This window comes from Myiozetetes cayanensis, unplaced genomic scaffold (genome assembly GCF_022539395.1).
Source record: "Myiozetetes cayanensis isolate MyiCay16 unplaced genomic scaffold, myiCay2020 scf9, whole genome shotgun sequence".
Lineage (NCBI taxonomy): Eukaryota > Metazoa > Chordata > Aves > Passeriformes > Tyrannidae > Myiozetetes > Myiozetetes cayanensis.
Window position 1 is genome coordinate 14,820,901 of NW_026088185.1, and position 26,876 is coordinate 14,847,776.

At 37.8% G+C, this 26,876-nt stretch overlaps 1 protein-coding gene across 6 annotated transcripts in view; it reads left to right on the forward strand.

Moving 5' to 3' along the window:
* ZNF385B (zinc finger protein 385B) overlaps window positions 1-26,876 on the forward strand; it is a 167,720-nt gene that overhangs the window by 97,353 nt on the left and 43,491 nt on the right. For 5 of the 6 annotated variants that reach the window (XM_050339970.1, XM_050339969.1, XM_050339971.1 and 2 more), the window contains one exon: window positions 13,693-13,823. The exons of the other annotated variant lie outside the window; for it this stretch is intronic. In XM_050339970.1, the coding sequence (XP_050195927.1) occupies window positions 13,693-13,823 (131 nt within the window). The remainder of the gene's footprint in view (window positions 1-13,692; window positions 13,824-26,876) is intronic. 6 annotated transcript variants of the gene reach the window in all.

Here is a 26,876-nt window from a genome sequence, read left to right on the forward strand (position 1 = left end):
GAATCATTTGCTGGAGTTTTGTAAATCACAATTGTACCTCCATGTCGTAAGTTTATAAAATGAATCTTGCTTCCCTTGGTGTTGCAAATACATGCAATTAAAAGGGAAAAGCAGAGGTATATTATAGAATCTTTTTAAGATTTCTTTATGTCTAAAAGTATACTCATCAAATGCTTTCATCTGTGATTTCAAAATCTTACACAAATAATTCTCTCCTCAATATTCTGGATTGCATTTCAGTTGCTACTCACTGCCCTGTTGCAGTGAGCAGCATTAGAACTACTAGAAGCCTTTGCAAGAGCAGTATTTTTCCTACTTGATGCTTTTTGCCAGTTCTTCCCACTTGCCAAAGAAAACATCTTTTCTTTGAATTACTATCATTGTCAAGTTTTGAATTGTTTAGGTATGGGAAGTCACATTTCAAACCTTATACTTTCTGTAAAATTGGCATTGCCTTTCAGTCAGAAAAGTGTCTCTTACTACAGCCTTGCCCATTGCTGAGTGTGAAGTGAGTTTAAATGTGTGTAGTACTCTTGAGATTTAAGAATTTTTTAAAACACTAATTTAAAGCCCAGTGATTGGAAATTTAAGCACATTCTTAAATCAGGCATCAGAACAGAGAAGGGGAAAAAAGAAAAAGATGAAGCGTTTGTTGCTTCTTCCTCACTATTCAGAATTATAGGCTCAGTTATTTACCATAGTATATAACCAGGGATTTAGAAAGTGAAAAGGTGAGGGAAATACATCTGCCTGTTCCAGGAGGCAAGCTGGAACATGTATGCTGCTTAGATTTGTCTTTAAACTAGCATTTAAAATACTGAATATTAAGTATTCATTATTGCTTTTAAAATTAGAGTGAAATCTTACACTTATTTTTGAGATAGTGCAAAGCATATTTATTAGATGTCAGAGGGAGTTGCTTTTTATTAGAAAAAAGATTGGCAGAATAGCCGTCTTGTCTGATTTTTAAGTTTGCAGTAAAATGTTGCCACGTGGTAGTGCATCAAACAACTAGTAGTGAAAATAATTCTGAAAAGAGGATAGAGTGGATTTTTTTCTGTAAGATACCCTTATAAGGATATTGTTTTTATCAAGCATACTGTAAAGGATTGAATGTTCTTCTAAAGAAACCCTAATAAGAGTACAACAGTAAACTTTCCCATGGCAGAGGCAAGTTAGGAAATGTGGCAAGGATAATTTGACTAAACTATAAAATTCTTATGGACTCAAGCACGAGAACTCTATGTAGAGGTACGAAATGGAAAGTGGTTTAAATTTCTAAGAATGATGAAAAAAGAGCAATGTGAATCTGTAGGAAAATAGAGACTGAAATAAGCATCAGACTTTAAGGAATCTTCCTGTTAGTGCACTTACAATACTTAGAGATTACCAAATAAAAAGGCGGATTGTTATTCTGTGAAAGTCTGAGGAAACCAAGAAGTTTGGGTTGCATGGTACCATTTTTGCATTATTTTTGGTTAGAAAGATCAATTGTGTTAATGTGACAGTCATCCATATAAATAACAAAGGCCTGTAAGAACGGGTCAGAGTGTCTCTATGAACTAGAATCTTCAAAGCACTGGCTTTGACAAATGTGATGCAAGGATACCTGAATGGATGAAAATATCAGATCTGTTGCCACTTGTGAAGAGCAATGAGAGAGCTGATGGGGTCACAGTAATTTTAAAAGAGAAGAATGAATAGACTGACTTTAAGAACTAATAGATGGTCTTCCCTTTGAAGAACAGGACAAATGAATTATGCTGAGGTATACAAGTAACAGGAACTGACTGCAGTGCAGCACAACCAGGAATCACTGTTCTGTGAATGCAGGACAGGATTTCTCTGTTCATAAGGCAAACTCGAGTTAACACTACCATGTTGTCAACTTGAACAGATACCGTCCTGAGAGACATAACCAGAAACACCATGTGGCAGGCATTACATTTGTCTGCTACGCTGCAGGAAAGATGCAGGCTACTTCAGGTGAGACTGGATGAGAATACAAAACATCAGTGCTCTCAAAATTTTTCTTTTCAACTGCCTGTATTTCTTTCTTTTGTTTTTTCTTCTCTCTTTCTGAGTGTAACTGAGAGTAGAATTGCTGAAGTTCATGTCATGCATTCTTTGAAAAGATAAGAGCATCAAAAGGCATGGTGCACTGCGGTACCCAAAAGTAGGATAGGGTTTCTAGTCAGGTACAAGTGTTTAATTGATGTTCACTAACATCACAAATGTGGCTATCTGTTAATTTGAAATCCATTGTCTTAATTCTCCCTAAATAATAGAGGGTTGATAGCATATATTATATTTTTGTAAGTTTTCAAGTTCTTACTTATTCATCAATGCTGACTTTGAGGATAAGTAAAGCAGTGCAGCTTAATTCAGGAGAGCTGGGATTCATGGACTTTGATCTTCTGAATGTCATGACCCCATGCTGTCAGTAACCCTGCGCTCTGAGGTCCTCTTTTGTGAACTCCTCAAAAAATTCAAGCAGACACCATTTCTTTTCATTTTTATTTCTTTTTTTTTTCCCCTAGAAGTTACCTAAAATGCAGCTCTACAGCAGCCAGCTAGCTAGTAACCCCTTTTAAGTTTAGTTCTAAGAATAATAGCAGGGAAAATGCCACTGAAATAGAGTTTTATCAGTGTTTTAGGTTATATTTGATCTGGTGATGTCAATAGCAGGCTGCCCTCCCTCTGGGGTGAAGCTGAAAACACTTCTACAATCATGAAGTCACAGATTATTCTGAGTAGGAAGGAACCCACAAGGATCATTAAAGTCTAACTCCTGGCCCTGTGCAGGACAGCCCCAAGAAGGTGGGGACACATTTCAGACACGTGATGTACTCTTCTCAAGGATTATTGAAGCTAAGCACACAATTACAACAGTCCAGATTTGTTCAGGCTTGCTGGTTGCTTGCTGTCTCATAGCACCCAAAGTCACAAAAGCACCTTATTGAAATTGAAAGTCTTAAACTGTGTTTAAGTGCTGCAGAGGAGGTGGATTACAACCTTAGGGACTAAGGTAAGCATCGTGACAGTGTTTAATAGTGTCCCTTTATGGGACTACATGATCTGTGTTTCATTATGCTTTTGGTTTGCTAAAATGATTCACGATTTTGTGGTCATAGCAGAAACCAATGCAACTTCTGAATATTGTAAGGCACTGATGAACTTGTAGTGCCTTTCTTCCATTTATAAATGGCTGAAAGAACTTTGGTCAGAAATGCAACTCTTGTTCTCTTTTCACTGACAGTTAAACTACCTTTATTTGTATTTTTAGTTGCTAAAAGTGCTGAGTCTGGCTCCTACTTTCTTGCGTAGGGTGAGGTCTCTGCACTTTTTGTTTCCAGGTACAGTGGTACAGAGTGCTCTGGTAACTTGTAAAGCTTGAGAAACAGAACTCTGTTGTCCCATGCTATGGCTACTCAGAGAGTGTGGGCTCTGAAAAGAAGATGTAGTATAGCATCTGATTAGGAGAAAGTTGAAATCCTCCAGGATATCCTATGAAGACATTCATGTGAGTTTAGTTAGGGGCATCAGTTAGAGCAAACCTTTTCATGTTTGATTTCTTTTGGACAGGTGCTTGTATGCTGCATGCCCTATGCCATGGCAGAGCAGGTAAATTCCAGGTGGAATGTAGGCTACATGGGCTATATTATGAAGGTTTTTAAATCTGCCTGTCTTCCTGTCTCATAGTTTTTTATTTCTAAACAGAGAGATAGTGATTCCTCTAAGAGCATGTACTTAGCTATGGAAAAGATAGCAAGTAAGGAGAAGATTGTGACTGGTATTGTGACTTTTTGGATAGAAAAAGGGTGGGCTGAATGTTCAAACTTCTTTTGAAACTTCTGAAAATTTGAGAATTTTCATTGGAAGGAAAATGGATTTCATTCATTGGAGACCTGGATTTCCATTGCCGATATTTTCAAGAGACCTCTTTGAACAACCTAAATTAGTTGTTGTTGCAATCTTGTATCTGAAGGATATTTAGGAGTGAAGAACTTACCAAAAGAAAAGCAACTTGGGTAACTGTATTTTTTAGAGGAGATTATGTATTATGTGGTAAAAGCAAATGAGGCATGAAATTCTCTGAGTTATGATGACTTTTATGAGCATTGGAAATTGTCTAATGTGGTTAAGTGATTAGCTGCACCTGTGAGGGTGCATATGTGTCCAGACCTCTGTTACTTTTGTGTGTGGCATTGCTGAGCTGTTGGGTTGGCATATTGAAGCAGAATAAGGAGCAAGAAGACAACTGCAGATGTAAATCACCCAAATTTAAAAGTTAAGTATAATGGTTTTGACTGACTAATAACAAAACAATCACCAGCAGCATTCCCAGTGACACACTTGTTTGGTTTTAATGGATAGCAGCTCAGTACCTCCTGAAAGAAACTATTGAAGCTCACTGAGGGTTAGATGATGAGCTCAGTGGTGACAGAATTTAGAATAAGAGCTGGATTCTGAGAAACATCAGGTTATATGAGAGTTGAAGTGATAAGACTCTCTAAAAAGCTAACTGCAACTAAATCCCTTCTTTAAAATTGTGGAACTTTCAAGGTAATGTGAAGTGGGCTTTTTTGCTCTTTTTTTTTTTTTTTTTTTTTTTTTTTTTTTTTTTTTTTTTTTTTTTGGTCAGGGAAGCTTCAGTTCGTATTCAGTTTGTAAGAAAACTTGTGTTAAGTCAGAATCGTGAACCAAGAGGGAAGGGAGTGCAGTGCTTCATCCTGGGACACTCACATGCTTGATGCCCAGCACCTAAGAATGTGCACTGAGGAGAAAAATGGAGTCTGTTCAAGAAGTTACACCATGCTCTGGACAAGATTATGACTTCCAGTAGGCATTAGGTGATATCATGTTTTCAGTTAAGGGTGACAGCAGAAAAGCAAACACCTTCTCTTACTGTGCCTTTTTGTTGGTAGAGTGGAAAAGGCAAGGCAGGGGGGAGACTGGTTTAAATAAATTAAGAAAAAAGATCCTAAGGATTTCAGAAAGATCTCCATTAGTCCAGATGGCGAGAGAATAAAGAGCTGAAAAAGATGCAGCTGTTTTTTCTGTCATACTTGGAAAACTTCAAAGTGAAAACAACTCCAAAGCAGTGTTTCCTAGAAGCAGATAAGAACAGAGCAGGGAGCAGAGCTGCTCACTCAGAGGGAGAAGCTTGAGCCAGCCAGGAAATTCTGAGAAAAAGAAACAGGAATAGACTGCAGAACTCCAGCTGACCTAAATGCAGGCAGGGTTAGGGTTATTAATAGTTGTTATTGTTTTATTAGAATAAAATACAACTTACTGAGCTTGATGCTGTTAAGCTGTAGCACAGCAGTCTTTTGCAGTCAAACAGTCTTGGTTGCTTTAGAAGTCTAGAGAATTATCTGTTTTAAGAAACTAATGACTAATACTTCCATACTATCTATAGATAATAGCAAATTGCAGTTGTACTGCAGCCAGCATGTTTCTTCTAAATATAGTAAAGGATGTTCCATAATTTATTTAATTGCTTAGACTTGACAAGGAGCCAGTGCTAACAAACATGCTTTGATACTAGTATAGTACTTCTGGAGATCACTTGATTTGGGAATTATAAATAGTGAAAAAAAAAAAGTGTGGAACAGTGTGGCACAATAGCTGTAAAATCTCGGCTGTTGGTTGTGCAGGTGTGCAAGTCCTTTCTCAGCTGCAAGAACACAGATAGATGAGAAAGAGGACAGGATTAGTGTGAGTCACACGTTCTGCAAATCCAGGGCTCTTCCAAATGTTATGATCAGGCAATTATTTAAAGAAAATGCAATATAATCTGTTCCACCTCTAATTATTGGACTTCTCTTCCCTCTCCATCTGTTCTGGTATCTTCTATACAAAACCTATGGGGATTCCTGTTTTTATTGCAAACTGTTAGAAAGGCAGTACAACTGCAAGGAGAATGAGAATTTTCTTGATTAATATTCTAATGTATTTGTCTCTAAAATACTGAAATTCCAGTTTCCTATTGTTATGTTACCCTCCCACTCCTCACTCTCCCCTTACTCCCTGGTAGATAGCATTATTTGTCCATGTGCATGATTTTGATATACCAAATGTAGAGATTAAGGCAATAAATGTTGACATATATTTGAATATTAATATTAAAAATATTAATATTATCATAGCAGAGGTTTTCAATATCAGTTGACTATATACATATCAAGTATATGCCTAATATTTGTGATCTATAGTCTCTATAGTCGACATTTTTATTTTTTTAAATGAGCATCCTTCAGTCATAAGGCATTGGAGATGGAAAACAATTAACTAGGCAGAGGAATATTAACAAATAATGGAAGTTAAAGTAATTCCAAATTACCACCTAATATTTCAATGAGGAAGCATCTGATCTAATGAAGATATGATGACTTGTAAGAACAAGCAGGTTTATGTTTTTATTTTTAGGATTCTTATGTGAAATACATGCAATATACAGCTATACTACTTTTCTAATTGTAAATGAGTTATATATAATTATCAGTATTAGGTAAGTAAATTATGTTTGACTTTTTGGATTGAGCTTCCATTCATTTCAGCAACACTAGATTTCAGTTTATTTTTGGTGTTGACCTATTTGGTTGAATCCTACACGTATTTGAAAAATAGAAATACCTCATTTCATGGTATCTGGTTTTATAAAACAGGAGATTATGGAATTCTCTTAGTAGACCTTCATAGAACATTCATTTCTTTATGGATAATAATGAAAACACTAACTTCGTGCTCAAACATGCTAGAAATAATGTTTTAATTTGTAGGGAGAGAATTATTATCATAATCTGACATTTTTTGGATAAGTCATTCTCGAGTGTGAAGAGCTTAAACTGTACAATATGTCTGTAATCTGTACGTTGCAGTGAAGTTGTATCAAATGCCTCTGGGCTTGCTGAAATATCTACTGAAAAAATAAACTCTGAATGGAGAGCAAAATATTTGGCATATCGTTTTGTATCCTCATGTTGCTATGGAAGGCTGGACCTGGACCAGTGCTTTCTTATCACTTGCCTTGTGAATGTTCCACAGAGGGGTTCTTCCTCTGTGCTGTTTAGTAGCTGTAACTTCTACACCAGTTCCTGCTGCCTTTCCTTATAGCTTCTGGGAAAAAAAAAAAAAAGACAATCCAACACATCTTTTGAGGATTTACCTGGGTTTTATTTGCCAAAACGGATGAGGGGGTGTGGTTTGTGCTTTTTAAATTCATTAATAAGCCAATGGAAGGTCTGACTATTCCACTGATATCTTAGTAATGTTTATGAGTACACCTCCAAGTTTTGAAAGACATGTATTATTAGCTCTGATGTTAATCATATCAACTCCCAAAGGAGCTGCATCCTCATTCATTAGTGTGTTTGTGTGGTGCCCAGGGGACAGAAAATTTGTTAGCATTTTTCCTATTGTCTACTGTGTGAGACAGGGGCTGTACCATGTCTCATATATGCTGGGCTTCTGCTTCAACTTATTTTTAAAAATAAGTTGCCTGAATAGTGGGTTATCTCTTAGGATTGTGTTAATTTGCTGTTTGGGAAAATTTGTTGAAGTAGTGGTCTTATCTTTTCATGACAGACTGAAATCCCTGTGAATGCCATAAGTCCCATTTATCATACCACCGTATTATAAGGAAGAAATGTTTGTTCTGCTGTGTGAAACATGAAAAAATCTAATAAATGCTGTCTTTATTAACTTTTTTTATTTAAGGGGGTGAATATGTTAATATTCACCTCCATGAGTATTATGAATGGAATACTTCTAGAGTAGATCTTTTTCCTTAAGCGTTTTGATATCAACACCTGCTGTTCAGAAACTCTGAATTAGTTTACTTGCACTTAACTGGTTCTTATCAGTTTATCTTAGGCATAAACAGAAACAGATGACACCCTCTTATACCCATGTATAACTGTAAGTAAACAAATTAAATTAGAAAATTTCTAAATCCTGATCATACTGAAAAGGAAAAAAGGCAATTAAACAATTAAACATTTTGAAATACCTCAGACTTAGTGTCAAATGCCTAAACATGTAGTGACTTGCAAGTGATTTGGTTTTACCTGTCATGTATGGGAAAAAAAACTGGGGTGAAAGCAGATAGATCTGGGCCATGATGCAGTGGGTGCATCAGATAAAAGGGGAGAAAATCTATTCACTTTTCATGGTTTAATTAGGTGGGAATTTTTTTTAGAAACATAATTTTTGTGGCTATCTTCCCATAAAGCTGCATATAAGCAAGTGTAGGAAATTCTTGTGTGAGTTGGGGTTTTTTAGCGATGGTGGGTTTTTTCAGGGTTTTTTTGCAAATCATAGGCAATAGAGGCTGAACATATTTTTATTCAGTATGAAAGCCCTAGGTACTACCTCTGGCTCTAAACTGTTTATAAACTGGATTTTTGAACCACATGCTGAAGTAAATATTTCTGACAATGTTCAAAATTTTGACTGGCAAATTAATAAACTGTACAGGAACTGTAGGGTCCCAGAAAAAGCTCATAGATGAACACATGCAGAATTGTCTCAGAATCCTTCCAGGGAGCTGCTTCCACCTTCTGGAGCTCTGAAGGAAAGCACTGTAAATGGAGATGGCAGTGTGAGGTCTAAAGGCAGGATGTCTGTGCACACCGTGGTTGCAGCCCATAGCTAATTCAGCCAATATGGACAAAAAAGGGGCAGTTTGTCATCCACCCTCAAAGACATACTGTTGGCTCAAGCAGTGTCTGCAAAAAAACACTTCTATGAAGGTCAAGGGAGAAGAAAGTCCAGAACGGATCCCTTGTATCAGTTGTGTTGCTACTGATACCACAGTTCTGTGGCTGGATCAGACTACTCAGCATTGCTTAGCTGAAAGTGGTCAGGTAATTCAGGGATGAAAAAAGGCAGCACAGCCTGTCCATAAAATGAAAACTTTCATTGTAATGCACATAAGTAGTGGTGGGTGTGAATATCTCAATGTCCCTTTGAAATTTTCCCAAATACTCTCCATGGCACAAGTTAAAGCAAATGCAACCATGTGCAATCTGAGGTAGATGTAGATTGTCTAGTTCACAGAAATTTGTACACAGAGTGCTTCAGTTACTCTTCCGCTGCTCTTGTTCTGAGTGTGAGTTGCTTCCTTGGATGGGAGGATTTAAACATTGTAGTAACATCTTTTAGGAAATAGAGAAAAATGGAGAGACTTGAGTATGGTTTCAGATTTCTCTATAGTTGTGTTAATGAAGACTTTGGAAGAGCAGGCTTTCATTTCCATAAACTGAAATAGTTCACAAAATGTGTTTCAGATGAGTAAATTTTCTGATGGAATTGGGTGTTTTTTGTGTAATGGTCTAATACTGATGAAAATCACGGGAGTTAAGGAGCAGACATTACATATTTTTTTGTGGTTTTCAGTGGCAAAGAAGAGCAGTTGGGGAGGAAATCAGAGAAGTAGTACTGTCACAAATTGTTTTCAGGAGGTACAAGGGGAGAAATTGCTTTGACTGAATTTGTCACCACTCCTACTTGATCAGTGACTGTTAACCATGGCCAGAGTTAATTGTGATTACCACAACTGCAGTCTTGCTAGTTTTTTCTGTGAAGCTGCAAAAGAGCTGTGGGGGGTGGTGGTGGGGGTGTTGGCAGAGATTCTTCAAGACCCTGTGTTGTCTGCCCGCTTTCTGGCACTTGACTAAAGCTTGTCTTACTGGCCCTGGGGACATGTCTAGCCACAGGAGAGGCAGATGCAAGACTTTGTAATTGCTCCCCAGAAATATCACTTTCACTGCTTAATCTATTTGCTAGAGACAGATTAAATTTGGGTAAAGATTACAACTTTTCATAACTTCTGTAAGAAAATGAGTACCCCAGCGTGTTGCAGTGTGTGTGAAGCCAGATGTATGTGGCTGAAGAGGAGCAGCACCTGTTGCACAGGGACTTGCTTTTTAGATAAATAAGTGTAGGAGGGAGAAAAACTTTTAATAAAATGAGACTTTTTGGATCATCTGACGAGATGAAAACCTTTTTTCTCCTCTTCTTAGAGAAGGGTAAGAGGGACCAGTGAGGATCAGTGCCTTTTGGCAAAGTCTGTCTGCGGTTTGCATTTCCAGTACGTAGATGACTCCAGCTGTGTGTAGGGGCAAGAATTTTTGTAATGGAAAGCTGGAACTTGTTTCGCTTAGAAAAACTGCAAAATACAGTTTTTCAAATGGGTTAGATGGTTTTTTTCCTTCCTTCTGTATTTCAGAGAAACGTGCAGGGAGAAACTATGAGCAAGATCTCTCCCACCGTGTCATGCAGAGAGATAACATGTTTGCAGACATCCACAAGGCCTCCTTGGGCCAGAGAGGATGGGGAAGGAGAGAGAAGAGATACAAAAAGCCTAGGAAAAGGTGGAGCATGGCCTTTTGCCCCTGAAAGGTCCAGTTTGCTGCATCGTGAAAAAGTGGTCCCTGCATCTGAAATAAACCTTTTTTTTAATTCTTCCACTGCCTCGGCATTCTTGGGAAGAATGCCTGAGTATGGTTACCTTACACAATGGGAGTCAAAATTGAATGAATATGAATATAAAATTCTGTTTAATAATTATAAAGCTGAAATAAGCAAATGAATTTACAAAAAAAAAAATCAGTTTTATTTATTCCAAAGATTTACAAGTAGTTTAAAACAATGTGTTTGATGTGAGAAGTTGTCTCTGTCGTTAAAATGCTAATGAAACAGTAAACATGTGTTAAATTTATGGAGATAATGAAGATTTTCAGCAACATCTTTCTTATGTTAGTATTCCTGCTTAGCTCAGGCCTGCATATAGATTTAGTGAAGTTGTGATGGTGAGAATTTATTTGGCCTTTGGGAGCAATGCCAGTGCAAAATCGTCCTATTGCATTTGATTTGATGATTTTGTCATGAAGTGCTTCTTCTTGTAGTTTAGGTCACCTTCATCTGATACTTCTTTCAGAGGCTTTCAGAGCTGGGTCTGAAAGTGAAACTTCAGTCCAACAGGGTCACTGATATTTGATTGGCAATTGTTGAGGTAGTAAACTGCCAAAAAGAAGTGAACAAATTTCTTATGATTAATGCCTTCAGCAATCAGTCTGGTAGGTGTGTATGTTTTCTGTTCTATATGGATTCTGAATGTGTCCTAGTTTCCTGGTCATAAATTACTCTGGCAGCAGAAACACCATGGACTACAAAATTACAAAGAGATTTCAAATGTCTTTTCCATGTGAAAGGATCTGTACTCACCCAAGGAGCACAAAGAAGATTGCATTGTTTTCAGGAGGATGCTAATTGTTTTTTAATTTTAAAGATTTTATGCCAAGTGGTTTCTATACATTAAATAAAGACATCAGAAACCTAACTTAACTCTGATTTTAAATGTCAGCCCCAATTTAAGTCTATTCTGTTACATTGTTTTTCTGTAAAATTGAGTCAAAATACGTAACCATAGCTTCATTGAAGTATGTACGTGTAAAGAGAAAACAGGTCTTATTTAACTTCACGGATCTTTAATTGCGTCTGAACTTCAAAGAGAAACTTGCAGAAGTTAGATTGATGATGGCGCTCTAGGTAATTGAATACAACATAACTCCTCTTTGAATGCAACTCTGAAATCCAAATTATGTAAATGTGCTGTTTCAGAACCAGTAGTAGAAATAATCATCATTTTTGCAGTTGAAGATACTTTCCTTGGATAAATACTCTGACATGCTTCTTTCCTATTGATGCATCTTTTCCATTATGGATATGAATAAGAAACTGTAGGCATGTTAGCCTTTAGCTTGTTGACGTTTGTGACTCCACTTGAATAAGCTTTGACTTACGGTTAATTAGGCACAACTGTCAATGAGTTTCATGAGCTTATGCAGAAACAAACCTGACATTTATGAAAGTATTTGGATAGCAGAAGGGAGAAAATATTCTGGGAAAGTTTCTGAAACATATTTTTCCTTTCAAGTTGTGCAGCTCATTTGGGATGGTGTGAAACAGTTTTCTCTCCACTAGTGTCAATTGCCCATCTTTGTGCAATCATCATGCTTTTCCTACAGAAGAAGCAGAGAACAGATTATAGCCTGCTATTTATCTGCTAGACCATAATATAATATTTACTGTGTTGCAGCTGTGATCAAAATGACTGTCTCTCCAACAAGTACAAAATTTGAGCTCAGGGCTAGTTATGTGTTTGGTCATCCAAAAAATCCATGCAGCCCCATCTGGCTTCAGATGAACTTAAGCTTTCCTCTTGGATACCATGGGATGGGTTTGAAATTGTGCCTATGGAGGCAGGATAGTGAAAAGGATGGAAATATCTACTCTGCCTTCAGCTTTGTGTATCCTTAACAGGCAGAAAGGGAGATCCATTAATGGAAGACTGGTACTCAGGCAGCCCATATTGATTGCCTTGTTACTTTTTGCAAGTAGATTGAAATGATTTGATGACAGAAGAGAGGGAATATTGCTTGCTTTCTTTTCTAAACCCCTCCTTTTATCCCCATCTCTCTTCTCCTCTCCCTCTCCCATATCCCCTTTTTAACCAAGTTAAAAAAGCTCAGATGAATTCTATGAAAAAAAGCTCAAACTCTGCCTGAGACCAGGGAAACTCCTAAGAGGCCTGTTATGCTCTCAGCTCTGACCACTAGTGAGTGGGAGAAGGAGGTAATTATGAAGAAATTGTGACAAAGGTAGGAGAGACAGAGAGTGACTCACACTCCTTTAGAGGTGTGGGACACTTGTGTTCCACTGCCTCCTCCAGCTGATGTTGAATTATTTATTCAACCCAGGAAGGAGAAACTGAATTTAGGGGTTTGGGGGTTTTTTTGGGTCTCTCTATTTCAATGAGAGAAATTTTATTTGAATCTCTTCTGTATGTTTTCAGGAAAAAAAAATACTCCCACAGGCATAGCTGGAAGCTGTGTACTAGACACACTTACTGTGTGAACAGGGCAGATAGCTAGTTAAAAATTAATATTTGGACATCTGTGCCTCCCCATTCCTTCAGGATCTTGCTGGGCAGTGATTCTTAAGTGTATATAGAAAGAATTTCAGCATCTAGATTTCTGGAAAAATTTTGTTTATAGGGAAATATCTGGGCTCCAATTTAGGAAATGCTAGTTTGCATTGCATGTAAAGAGTTCTGTTCATTTATATGCTAGCTGATTACTTAATTTTTGGCTGTTTTCTAATATTTGTCTTGCACTGTAAAAAAGGCATTTTTACATGTTAGTTGAAACACAAACACATTAGTGTTTGTGCGGCACCTGATAGTTACTCAGAAGAGGGGGAAAAAGATAACATGCAGCGCACTGTTGGGAAACAAACCTCTGGATTTCAGCTTACATGTGTTGTCTGTGCTGGCTGATCTAGTAGGCAACCATTAATTGCAAAAGCATCTGACTTTCATGGGCACCCATCCTGGCCTTTTTGGCACAGAAGAATTTTTCAGCTGTAGAAAGGATTTATTCTACCTGCCAGTGTGATTTATATACCATATGTCTCCTCTTCAGCGTCTGAGTATCCATGGCCATAGGGAAGTGCTCTGCCTCATCTGTACTGAGTGCAAATAGGTTTCTTTTAATGATATTAACTCCTACAGAGCCTCTTTATCACCTCCCTGTGTTGTTTTTTCTTGGCAGTTGTGTCAGCTATACTGTGTGTGTTGTGGAAAGGAGAATACTATGAATTCCTGGTTTTGTTTGCTCTTGGCAGGCACTACTACACTTCCCACCCTTGTGCGCACACCTACCTTGATGATGCAGCCTTCCCTGGATATCAAACCCTTTATGTCCTTCCCTGTGGACAGCAGCTCTGCTGTTGGATTCTTCCCAAATTTTAACACAGTAAGTAAAGCTGTTTCCACATTTGGTTTCAGTTTCCAATCTGATTCTAATACACCCAGTAGTGAAGCTGCCTTAAAACAGTGCATTGCTGACACGCTTCTAGGGAACCCTTTTTGTCTGTGCCATGGTGGTTGCTTTTCCCTTGTACAAAAGGCTTGGAATGGTGTCCAGCCTTCACACTGTGAATGACTGATTGTTTTTTAACTTGGTCTATTGAGGTGGTGTTTGCACATTGAAAAAAACAATCCCATGGTGGAGATTTGAGAAGTGATAGAATTATTTTGAGCGTTAGTCTGGGCATGTGTCACTCTGTCAAAGAGGAAAAAACAAAAGCAATGGAAAGACGGGTAAGATCTAGGTCCTCCAGTGATGTGAATCAAGCTAAGTCTAATAGAACCAGTGAATCAACTGGGGGTTATTGTTAATTCTGTTTAATTACAACTTTAAAGTGTAAAATTGTACAGATAGCCAACATGAAAAATGTGAACCTGTTATTTTTGCTTTATGGTAAAGCATCTTGGTTTTTTAAAAAAAAGGGAGTGCCAAAATAATGTTTCTGTAGTTCATGTTTATCAGAGCAGCAATAACAAAAATACTCTCTTTTGTAGTTCTTGCTTTTTTAACGGCTCATAAAATGGCACTGAGTGTTATCAAAATGCTTTTTCTGCCATCACACTTTATCATTAGCTTAAATGTTTAAGCTAGTGGCAATAGGAAGGAAATGGCTCTGAGTCATTGTTGCCAAGTCAGCGAGTACAGTCTGTTCGTATGTGACCGTCACCTGAACTGTAGAGCATCACGCCTGTCACTGTAGTTGCAGAGGGAATGGAAAGGGAAGCACTGTCATCACCACCAGACAGTGATCAGCTGAAACACTGCCAAGTGTTTCCTTTCACAGACTAACCTTCTGTCTGAAATTAAAACAGCAAGACCATTCTTTGTTCTTCATGACTTGCAAATACACCTTGCTGACAGGCCTTGTGCTACAGCACACAGTGATGTGGGGTGGTTATGAGGTGACATATCAGACAGCTTCTTTCACATGTCAGCAACCCAACATGTAATATAAACAGTAGCAAATATTACTAATTGGTTGCGAAACACGTATGCCAAAGTTGTGCGTTGATGAGGGAGATGTGGGAATGTGCATGTGTACAAAGAGATAAAAGATTAAAAAAATCCCTGTATGTTTAAAGCACAGGCCCAAAACTCAATACAGTGTTAAGAAGGCAGTGTGTCGTTTGCATCTTCTAGTCATGATGCAATTCATATTAATTGTCCATCGTCTTTCTAATAAACATGGGAAATTTATTTGTTACTGATTTGTCTGCTTTTCAGTTGCACAGGTTTTATAGGTGATCTTTTTCACAGAACTGGCCATTAAGGCAGAGAGAAACTTTAGATATGCAGTAGTTTTAGAGTCAACCAACATTATTTGCTTACTGGTGGTATTACTGAATTTCTGAGTCAGAGTAGCCTCCAGAGACAGATTAATTTGGATATTTACACTGATTTTACCTAGCTTATATTTTTCTGGGTTACATTTAATTTGCCTAGTTCCTGGAGTGTTTATCCTTCACTCTTGTCATTCTTCTCGAAACTTCTATGGATTTTATTAAAAAACAAAACAAAAAAAAACCAAACAAACAACTAGAGACCTGGGGTAATTGGCAAATATTGTCAACTCAATATCTACTTCCTCTCTTGGAATTCTTAATAATTATATAAAATTATGCTGCTATACACCACAGACACTGCATGTTTAAACCCTCTATTTTGAGGAACAGTGGTTCAGTACTTCTCTATTTCTAATTCACAGACTTTGCCATTTATCTTGCAGGTATTGATTTTCCCTAAGAGTCTTTCACAATGGACTTCAAAAACTCATTAGAAAACTAAATTATTCATGATTATCTACTGACAGGCACAGTGAATGCCAACTGTCATGCACTTCCTTTCTTTCTAACTTAGCACAAACTTTGCAAATGTATATTTCTAGGTTTGTACATATATTTTTTTTCTTTTTCACTCTCAAGTTGTGGTAGAAGTATGTAAAAGTGTTTAAAAACTACTTTTCCTGAAGAAAATTTTGAACTATGAAAGCTAAATTCAGTTGACCTGTAACATGCATCATCCAAAGTGCCACAATCTTTTCTGTTGGGCAGGAAGTGAATATTAGAAGAGCCAAAAAAACCCCTTCATTTGCCTTATGGATCAGTTAGGAAATCTAGGCATTACATTCACAGGAGGACTTGTCAAGGACTGCAGACAGTAAAACTTCAAGTGTGCAGCCCTTCATCTCTGAGGACTGAGGGGACCCTGCCAGGGTGCTCTTCGTGCTTTCATGTGTTCACTGAAGGTGACAAAAAGAAATGGAGTCTGAAGAGAAAAATTCTTTGTATCCACCTGTTCATTTTCAATGGCAGTCAGATACAGAACATTTTTCTAAACCTTGCCAGGAGGTGGATTCTACCTTAGTATCAGTTGCCTGAAAAAAGAAGTTTCTGCATGGGAGCCTATTACAGTAACTACCAGGGCATAAAAAACAAAAGATAAAATGTATTAACTACAGACATCTTTGAAGAAACACCCCCTACAGATTTTTTTCCGAGAAAACTTTGCTTATTTATGGAAATATATTTAAAATCTGGGGTAAACCCTTTCTTATATAGTTAATTTTGACAGTTTTCAATTCTGAAACCATCTGTGATGCTCCAGATAAAACATCAGTGTTCCCATTTTGTTTGTGGAAGTGTTCTGATCACTAGCTTCTCTCCACATGGGGGTACTTTGAACTGAAGCACTGAGCAGACCCTGATTTTGTAAGAGAAATTTACAATTATATCTTATTTTCTTGATGGAATTGTGTGATGTAATTTCAACTGTCTCCCTTCTATTTCTCTTAAAAACGTTAATAGTTCTAAATATGCTGTGGATGCATGTGTAGTAATTGTCAATTCATGCCCCAATTAAATTCATCTTTTTTCATTAGGAGTTGTTCATTATATAGGAAAAATTAAGTAGGGAATGATTGCACTAACTCCTTGGATACATGTCTGTATTTCTCAGTATGGGGCATTAAATCTTCAACAGGTCAGCAGGAAAGGGATCTTCTAAAGGCAGAATGAAGCAAAGAGGTATTGTAGGTGCTGTCCTTCCTGGTCTTTTCACAGCAGCAGCAAACATTTTTGTCAGAAACTGAACCTGAGTTGCTGCATGGAAGGACAAGCCCTGTCTTGGAAATGCTGCAGCAGTGGATCCAAAGCTGACATTGTGTTTGTCCTGGCATTAAGTTCTATGTGCTCTTTCTCAGTTACTCATACCCCTCTGTCTGAAACACAGAGCTTGAATCAAATTATTAGCTGTTATCACCTAAAATGTTCTTGTTTATAAAAGAACAGGAGACGTCATTATAGGAACTTTCCAAATTGGTACCTGTAATTTCGAATGGATGTGTACCAAAATGTATTGTTTAAGCAGAGTTCTTTTTCAGCACATTAAAATGAGTCTAAGGATTTCTTAACAGGTAACACCTTACATATTGATTATATTTAAAAATCTGTCAGTTAAGTACATAGTCTGTGGAAATCAAAATTAAGATTACTGTCATCCCCATTATAATGTAATCTTGCTGGCTTCCACCATACAGCTTTACCTTCTCTACCATTCTCTTCCCGATTCTTTGTCTCCTGTCATCGATCTTGTGTACTGAATGAAGAAAGGATGCTTTGTGATCACAACATGGGAGGTCATCAAGATGCGTGTGCTAAAGTGGCTGAAAGCCAGGATTTATCTTACAAGGCAAGATTCTTGTTCACTGTCTTCATCTCCCTATGAAGGTTTTATACTCAAAAAAAAAAAAAAAATCTCCAGCATATTCTACCTTGTACTGAAATGAGAGCAGCACTACATGACTCATATTGAGTTGAAGTGGTAAAGCCAGGGATCCATCAGCCTGCACAAAAGCATTATCAGCAACTTCTCAGATTCTATCATCATAGAAAATAATCAGCAATTCATATGCTACTTCTGAGTTTGTTATGGCCTCAGGGGTAATCAAAGATTAGAGCATCTCTTGTAGCTTTCACATTAGTGAAACATTTTCCATCGAACTAGACCATGATTGGTTTCTAACTGCTAGTTCATACCTTGATGTTTTAGAGGACGCATGGGTTAATGTGGCCTAGTTACTGCTTCAAGTATCTATTTCTCTTCAAGGAGGTTTATGCTGAGTCTTTATATTCGAGTTCTCTCAGTCCCCTTGCGAAGTGGACCAGAAATATTCTACATCTGCCAGTGAAGGTGAGCCAGCTGGAATGGGCTACAGGAAGGGAAGAGGATCTGACTAGTAACTTAGTCAGAAATTTCTGACTCTTTTCCAGCATTAACCCTGCCTGGACTAAGTATCCCTGGCCTACCCCCAAGACAACTACTGGGAGGGACTAATTAGCTCCTTCCTCTTCTGCATTTTCAATTATGACCCCATTTTTATTTGCTACCTATCTAGTTCTCATTTGAAGGGCCCAGCAATCAGTCAAGGAGAGCAGCCGAGTTCGGCAGATAAGAGCACAAGGCACTCGTATCGCTGGCTTCACTCACCCCTCTGTGCCAAGTGCCTCTTCTGCCTTTGGCAGGACACTGTGGCTTGGGAGCTTTCTCTTTCCTTAGCAGGGTCTGAATTCAGCCACTTAACACCCTGCTACATTGCCAAAGTACGCTCTGGAGCACAGGATTGTATATGGCAGGAGCAGATTACAAATGCAGCCAACAGGATGTTGCCAACCCTTTATCTATGGTCCTCGTTATCTAAGTAGCCTGTCCCTGTGTTCTGATTTCCCCTTTTCCCTTTTATGGAGTGCTGGACTGAAGTGACCTCTTCTGCTTCTCTCCATCTGACTCCAGAGAGCAGGTGAAGTTTTATAAGAGCCATACTTTACATGCATCAGCAGCACAGAAAGGAAATTTAAGCAATTGACTTTGGAGAGGTTTTTTGTAGAGTAGATGAATATTACGTTTGAGGATTTTTGCTGATTGGGCTCTTTTTAAATCAATAAATGGTAAGGTTTTTTTCCTTTGCAAATGTTTTATACCCTTTTTTATAGCCATGCAGGCACAAGACACACTGCAGGTTTGCCTTTTATTCCTGTTTTGAACACTTAAAAACATTCATATTTGACTTTTATTTATTATGGATATAAGAGTTCGTGTTTTCCAAGTCATAACCAGAATCATCCAAATGACACCATGAGGAGTCAGCCTGTTACCTTTTATTAAGGGAATAAAAGAAAGTAATTGATATTTTCCCAGATACGTACAGGTGAGGAAAGAAGCTCAGGAACCACATGATAAAGCCCAAATTTAATCAATATAGGTATATATACATACCTTTTCTGTGACCAGTCTTTGCTTTTTCATCTTCCAGTAGCTGGCTGCAAAGCCCCTTTACTCTCCACGTTGTTGTCTTTTCAATTTTCTGTAGTCACTTTTCTGTGTATCCTTTGGCTTTTTTTTACCAATCTAGGAATCCCTCTTTGTCTTTCTATGACTTTGATGCAAAACAGCAGAAAACTCTTTCAACTGTGGTAGAACTTTCTTGTAAGCCTGTGAAGCCCTGAAAAATGTTTATTCAAGCTGGTATATTTTTCCCACAAAATACTTGTCTTTTCCTGAAACTTTCAAAAACCACTGAGCTTGAAGAAAACACCCGGTAAGATACAGTGAGTTAGATATGGAAAAAATGGTGCTGAAAGCGTGGAGTTGTCAATTGATCTTTGACAGCTTTAACGTTTCTGGTATTTTAACAGAAAGATGCAGGTTCCCTAGTTCCTGTGGAATCTCTCAAAGAGCAACTCTTTTAAATTGGTGAGCCTAAATAAGCACTTTTCTGTGTTTTTTCTAGTGTTTCATAGACATTATTATGTGGAAAAAAGTGTTTATGAAAATAATATACTCAGGCTTTAAGTTAAGCAGAATCTCTTCAAACATTAATTATTTTTTAAAGTTTCTTGTTGCTTTTGTATTTTTCTCGAAGAGGAATTGGATGGATGAACTTCCTTCTCTCAGCTGGCAGATCAGCAGGCAGATAGGCAACCCTGTCTCTCAGGAGTAAGAGCACTGACACGCACTGGTGAGGAACAGAAGTCACCAGGTGCAGTAACCTTTCTCTCCCACTTCACAGGAGTCTGTCATCCCCAGTGTGGATTTTGAAAAATGGTTCCTAAATTGTTACAATACATCCATTATTACATCTGTGTAAAAGTAATTAGGTCATCGACCTAATTCTTTAAGGAAATACAGTTTCTGTGTACAAATCCTACCATTTGCTGAGTCCTCCAGAAAATCCAATCCTCGGCTATGTGTTTTTGTCTGTCTTTACAGAAAACTTGGACAGCACTTCAGCAGTATTTATTTCTTTTACTAGTCAGCTCAGGAAAGCTCAGAAGCCTTTATCTTCATTGAATTGCTTTCTTTTCAAGTTAGTAGCATGTTCCTGACACAAGGAAGCTGTTTAAAGGGAGAGGGTTGTTAACCATAAATATTTTAGGCATTAGGCAACTGAAGGATGTTTTGCAAATAGACTGGGATGAAAACATCTCCCCTCAAAGCGAGCAGTCACAGAACTGTAGTTTAAGACAAGGGACATGTGTTGCACAGATCTACTTAGAGATATTTTGCTAGTTTTTGATTATAAGCCTTGTCCTAAGCAAAATTCTAGAGCAGCTTCAGAGAAAAGTATTTGTGCGTGTGTCTGATGAATACAGAAGTGGTTGCTTTTTGCAGCATCTTGGCTGAACATGTCTGGCTTTCCTGCCCTCCCTTAGACCTTTGTCACATTGTTCCCTGAGAAACTGAGAATTCCTGCAATAATTATTAATTAATAAATTATAAAAATGTAATTAAAATTTTAATTCTTGTCATACTCATTCTTTCTGAATAGGGGCATACCTAGTGGTCTTTTAATCTAGTTACAGCCAATTTTATGACAATCTAAAGGGATTGTATGGCAATTTAAATTCACAGTGTGAAAATTGTCTGTCTTTTGCATACCTAAAAACTAACAGTACACAGGTCTGAAGCATCAACCAGTTCATTTCAAGTAACAGAGTAAGGCTGATTTGAAGATCTGTGCCTTTCAGACCAGTGTTCTCTATATTCAATGTGTCTGGTTTCACCACAAACTTCAGCTGCTTCCCCAAGTTAACACCAGGGAAAGAATATCACAATACTTGCTTATGTATTTGTTAGATGAGACAGGTTTCTATCTTGTTTTGTGTCTTATTTACTTAGATTTAAAGAAAAAATCTCCTCCAAACATAAAAAAAAAATCCCAAACCAACAGTCTTTTATACTACATCAAGTTTCAGAATAGGCTTAATTACAAGAATCCTATAAAGATTCATATCTAAATACAGTGCTTTTAATCAAAAGCATTTTGAAGTTTGTATAGTATGTGGTATTGATAAAAAATCAACAACATAAAACAAACAAAAAAACCCCATCCAACCAAACAAAACAAACCCCATAAAACCAAACCAAACAAAAAACCCCAACCCCAAATCAGAAACATCATCGATTTTTTAAGAAGAAGGTTTTATTTCTTACATACTGTGAAGAGCAGAAGACAGCTGTCAAAATACTTATGCAATTCTCAGTTCTGATTTGCTTCTCGCATTCAACCATCTATACATTTCTATTCAAATCTATATATACACTTAGTATTTATCCTCTTTTTAGATATTTCTTTTCAGTATATGAAAAGTAATGACACTAATTAATTTCAGAAGACTCGGTTTCTTGTTTCTTTATTCTCTCCTGGTCACAGAATTAATCAAAAGCCCTGAATTTGTCCTTAACCTCTCTTTGTACAGTTCAGAACTGTAAAAGGAAATGCAAGTCTGTGTAATGGTATAACTTCATCTTTGTGTTTTGGTGTTCTTGAGCAGCCTGGGAGCAAGAAAACTCAAAACTTAGAGCAGACTCTTAAAAGGAAAAGGGTCATATCTAAGGACCATCTCAAAGATTAAAGTAAAAATCAGGAATCTTGTTTATCCTATGTGCTGTCTAAGCTCCTTTTCTGACTACAAACTCCTAGGCTTGAATCTTTTGGCAGGATTCTGCTGAAAGGTAATTTTTCGTATTATCTTACTTACTTATGTTATTTTACTGTCAGTTGGTAATAGGTAGTGTAACAAGAATAGTTTTGCTCTCAAAGTACAATATTGGTTTGCTTTTCAGTAAGTCTCAAACTTTTGTTTGTATTTTTTTACTGGATCTGAAGGCAAGATGATAGTGGTTTTTGTTTAGCTGAGCACAACTGAGTGCTCTGAATAACAGCAGTTTTAATAATAAATAGCAGTTATATAGCACCTTCTATTAGATGATGTTGAAGAGTTATAACATACTATTTAGATCTGTCAGTGTTTTTGTGAGGTTGCAAATAGTTTTATCTTGATTTTACAAGAGAATAATACAAGACTCAGGTGAAATGACTCATGTACAGTTAAACTTGTGAGCCAGCATAACCACAGAGGAAAAGTAAATTGTCGTATATAAGCATCAGTAAAACCACTGGGTTTTCACTCCTTTCTTTTTCTCAGGCTTAGTCTGTCGTGGTCCTAAAAGTTCATTCTTTAGATATGAAGTATTGCAATATGGTAGAGGAGTAATCAGGATGGATTAAAAAAGAAGCTGCCAAATACTTAAAGCTGGTTCAGTTTAGTGTAAGAAAAAGCATTGAGCCTCAGATATTTATTTTTTTACTTACTCTGCTTTTCTTGGTGGAGAATTCTCTTTCATCCCAAACCATTCTCAGCAGCTTTAAGTTTCTTTATTTCACCCTCAAAAGTCTCCAGTCTTGTCTGGAGCAGAAAATTTGACAATTTTTACCATAAAGGTTAAAATGTATTCTTGATATTCTCGTAACAAACTCAATCCTTTAATGTATTTATATCCTCACTTGAGAATAAGCCTTAGAAGAAGCAGAGACCAGACTGAGAATTATTTTTTTTTCTGTGATGTCTCATCAATGCTTTCTTTGGTTCAAGTATTTCTACAGGAATCAAATGTTAAATTTTCATAATCTTTTACACAAAAATTTCTAAAACAGCAAACAGCAGTGGTATTTAATATTCGGAGCACTCTTTCTAAGACTATCCTAATTATGGTTTTCTAGCCCAGAAATTGTTTTTAACAGTCAATAAATATATACGGGGATGAAAGGAAGGAAGGGCAGAGGAAATATTCCCAGCACTGGAAAAATAATATTAAACAATAATTAAAGGTGTTTTCTCAATGATCGTTTGATCTCTGTGGTTATCATAGCACATTATATGGAGAGAAGAAAGAGGTAGGAATAGTTTACAGTTATTTACCAGATTTTGATTTTTATTTTTAATATCAGAGTTACTTGATTTAACTTAGAGTAGTGCGAAGACAGAGGAGGACAGAAAAGCAAGAGATTAGGAAGTCCCTAATTTTGTTTTAGTTGTTCATTTTGCTTATGCTGGTATAAACCATGACTTTGGACTGGTTTAGGAGAAAAAAATTCTACTGAGAAGACCAAGATTCATCACTGGCCTCCCTGAGCTTGGTCCAATAAGGTTTTGCAAATTAGACTTCCTAAGTGCAAACCCTTCCTGAAGGCAGTCTCTGCTTCAGTATAAGATTCCCAGTGTGGTGCTGTTTCAGCCCTCTCCCAGGCTGGGTCAGATAACGTTTTAAGATGGAGAAGGACGTGTGGTGGTGAAATTACCTGTGCTGGCACACAGGATGGATGAATGAGCATGTCAGTAAAGATTTAGGGCTGTGCTTCCCGAGTCAATGCTGAGGCAAGATGATGAATGCACTTCTTGTTAAAACAGAAAGGATCTAATTAAGCAGGTAGAGAGAAAGTGTATTTGAACATGTTGTTCTGACTTATAGTACCTGTGTTTCAATGGCATGTTGAAAATCTGAGAAGAAGTCAGAGAAAAACTACCAAAGGAATCAAGATTTTATAGTGAAAGGCTTAAGGAGCTTGGTTTATCAAAGAAAAGGTTAAGAACTAATATGATTGCAGTGTGAGTGCCTGCACTATTGAGATGGTATTTGAGGTTAGGGTGACCTTGAGCAGAGAAGCACAACTACATTGAGTGGCTTATAATAGACTTGGTAAGCACTGCTTCCACAGTGATGTAAATTAGCTTATTTCAAAACTTTTAAATCAAGCTGTTGTGGTGGGGTTTTTTTCCTAAACTTTAGGCTTTGGTTGACCACAAACTATTGGCCTTTGTAATAGGAAGGGATGAAGCATTTCAGTGAATGAAATTATGTTATAAATTTTCCAGGAAATTAGATGTAATGGTTCCCTCTGGCCTAAACCAAATCTGTAAACAGCTGCAGACATTGCTTGCAGTATTCTCTGTGATTTTGAATACAGTCACACAAAGAGAATCAGCCCCTCTTTCATTTCTCCTTGCAAACTGTACTTTAAAAGGGGAACATACAGCAGGATAGCACACCAATTGCCTATGCATAATGCCACAGGACTGGACATAAAAATGTAAGGAGGGAAATATAACTGCTAGTGACTAGAGATGGAAATTGGTCTCCCAAGTTAGGGCACCAGCCCTGCAACTCTGTTTACAGAAATAACATGGAATTTGCAAAAAGAAAATTAGCTCAACCTTAATCTCTAAAAGGGAAATGAGGAAGCTGAAATCATTAGTGTTTCATTTCTTTGAAGACATAAAAACTTGTTCCCAGCTCTGGTTGTCCTTTTAGTTGTCGTGTACGAAAACTGAAGCAGAAGTGCAAACTCTAAAGGTGTCTCTTTCCTTTTTTATTTTTCAAGCACTCACTCTTATTTCAGCAATCTTCATGGATAGCTGTAATATCTGACATGTTATCAAGTGAATTACAGCAAGATTTTTGGTTTGCTTTAAAATGCCTCCAGGCTGATTTCACTAGTTAGTAGTGTGTGGAGGTCACAGCTATCACACCTACTGTTTTCCTCAGGGAAGTTGGAGTTTGCTGCCAAATTGATCAGAGCAGGAGAGACAAACACAGGGAGAAGTTACTTTTAGTGAGATTTGTCTTAGAGTACAATGTTCTTATTGTGTTTTGGGAACCATGTGTAAAGGAAGAGAGATACTGGTCCCTGTGGTCTAATTTTTTTCTTAGTGGATGCTTATGTCTTTCTATGATTGGGGAAAGACATACTTAGAATTTTAAAAAGGAAAAAAAAATAATGGATTTGTTCCTACCTGAGTGTGGTTGGACTTGCTTTCAGTGAGATCCAGATTCCTCCTCTATGCAAATGTGTAAGTACATTAAGAGAGCCTGTTAAACAACAAAAAATGTGATTAAAGCAACCTTCAGACCACATAATTATGGTAAAAAACCTATGATGTTATAAATTAAAATATAAATTAATAAATAAATTATTCTAATTAAGCATTTGCACAAGTCTTCAAATCAGTTGCTTGGAATCTAACAGAAGCCCACCCCTGGCTTGGTTGTTGGCCATTTACATCTGCCTGGTTTTTTTCCAAACCCCAAAATATTGTGAAGAGAGAGGTGTGGGAAGGTAGTATTTCGAGAACTGCAGGCTCACTGTACAGAAATGCATCTCTGTGGACACACTCTGTGTTACTCAAGAAGAATAGATACACAGAGAGCATTGATAGCATTCCCACAAGAATAGGAAGTTGTTTGCATCATAGAGTCTTTTAGGTTGGAGAAGACCCTTAAGATCATTGAGTTAAACCATTAATGCAGCACTGCCAAGTCCACCACTCAACCATGCCCCTCAGTGCCGTATGTGCATGTCCTTTACATACTTTCAATGACTCCACCACTTCCCTGGGTAGCCTGTTCTAATGCTTGATAACCCTTTCAGTAATAAATTTCTCCTTATATCCAACCTAAACCTCCCCTGGGTATGGCTTGAGGCTGTTTCCTCTTGTCCTGTCACTTGTTACCTGGGAAAAGATACTGATATTCACCTTGCTACAGCCTCCTTTCAGGTAGAGTTACGTCAGTAGAGCTGACTCAGGTGTTCCTGGGGATGCAAAATAAGCAAGGAAATCACAGAATATGCCAAGTTGCAAGGGACTCACAAGGATCACTGAGTCCAACTCCTGGCCCTGCAGAGGACCATCCTCAAGAGTCACACCATGTACCCAAGAATATTGTCCAAGTGCTTCTTGAATGCTGTCAGGCTTGGTGCTGTGACCACTGCCCTGGGGAACCTGTTCCAGCACCCAACCACCCTCTGGGTGAAGAACCTTTTTCTAATATCCAGCCTAACCCTTCCCTTACACAATTTCAGGCCATTCCCTTGAGTTCCATCACTGGTCACCACAGAGAAGAGATCAGTGCCTGCCCCTCCTCTTTCCTGTCATGAAGCCGTGCTGGCTGTGACCAGTGACTGCATTGTCTTTCAGGTGTTTTTCAATACCTTCCAGAATAATCTTCTTCATAACCTTACCAGGCATTGAAGTGAGACTGACAGGCCTGTAGTTTCTGGGGTTCTTCTTCTTGAAAACTGGGACAATGTTCACCACCTTCCAGTCAGTCAGGTGGGACCTCTCCGGATTCCCAAGACCACTCAAAATTCATCGAGAGAGGTTGTGTGATGACATCAGCCAACTCTTTGAGGATTCTGGGATGAATCCCATCAAACTCCATAGATTTGTAGGGATCCATCTGGAGGAGCAGATTCTACACAATTTCAGGGTTGACTTGGAGTTGATCATTCTCACAGTCATGACCCTCCAGCTCAGGGCACTGAAAGCCCCTTAGTCCGTCATCCCTATTGAAGACAGAGGCAAACAAAGTGTTAAACGCCTCTGCCTTATCTCTGTCCCTGTTTGTGAGGTGACCGTCCTCATCCTGTAACAGGCCAATGATATTGCTATAAGTTGAATGACATCACACAACATTAAGTTGAACAGTAACTTGTGCTTAGAATCAGTCAAATGAGAACTATGTTCCCTGTTGGGAGAAAAGCAGCATGAATATGGAGAGAACAGGTTTGCATTGTCCAAGCATGCCAAGTATTGCATAACAGTG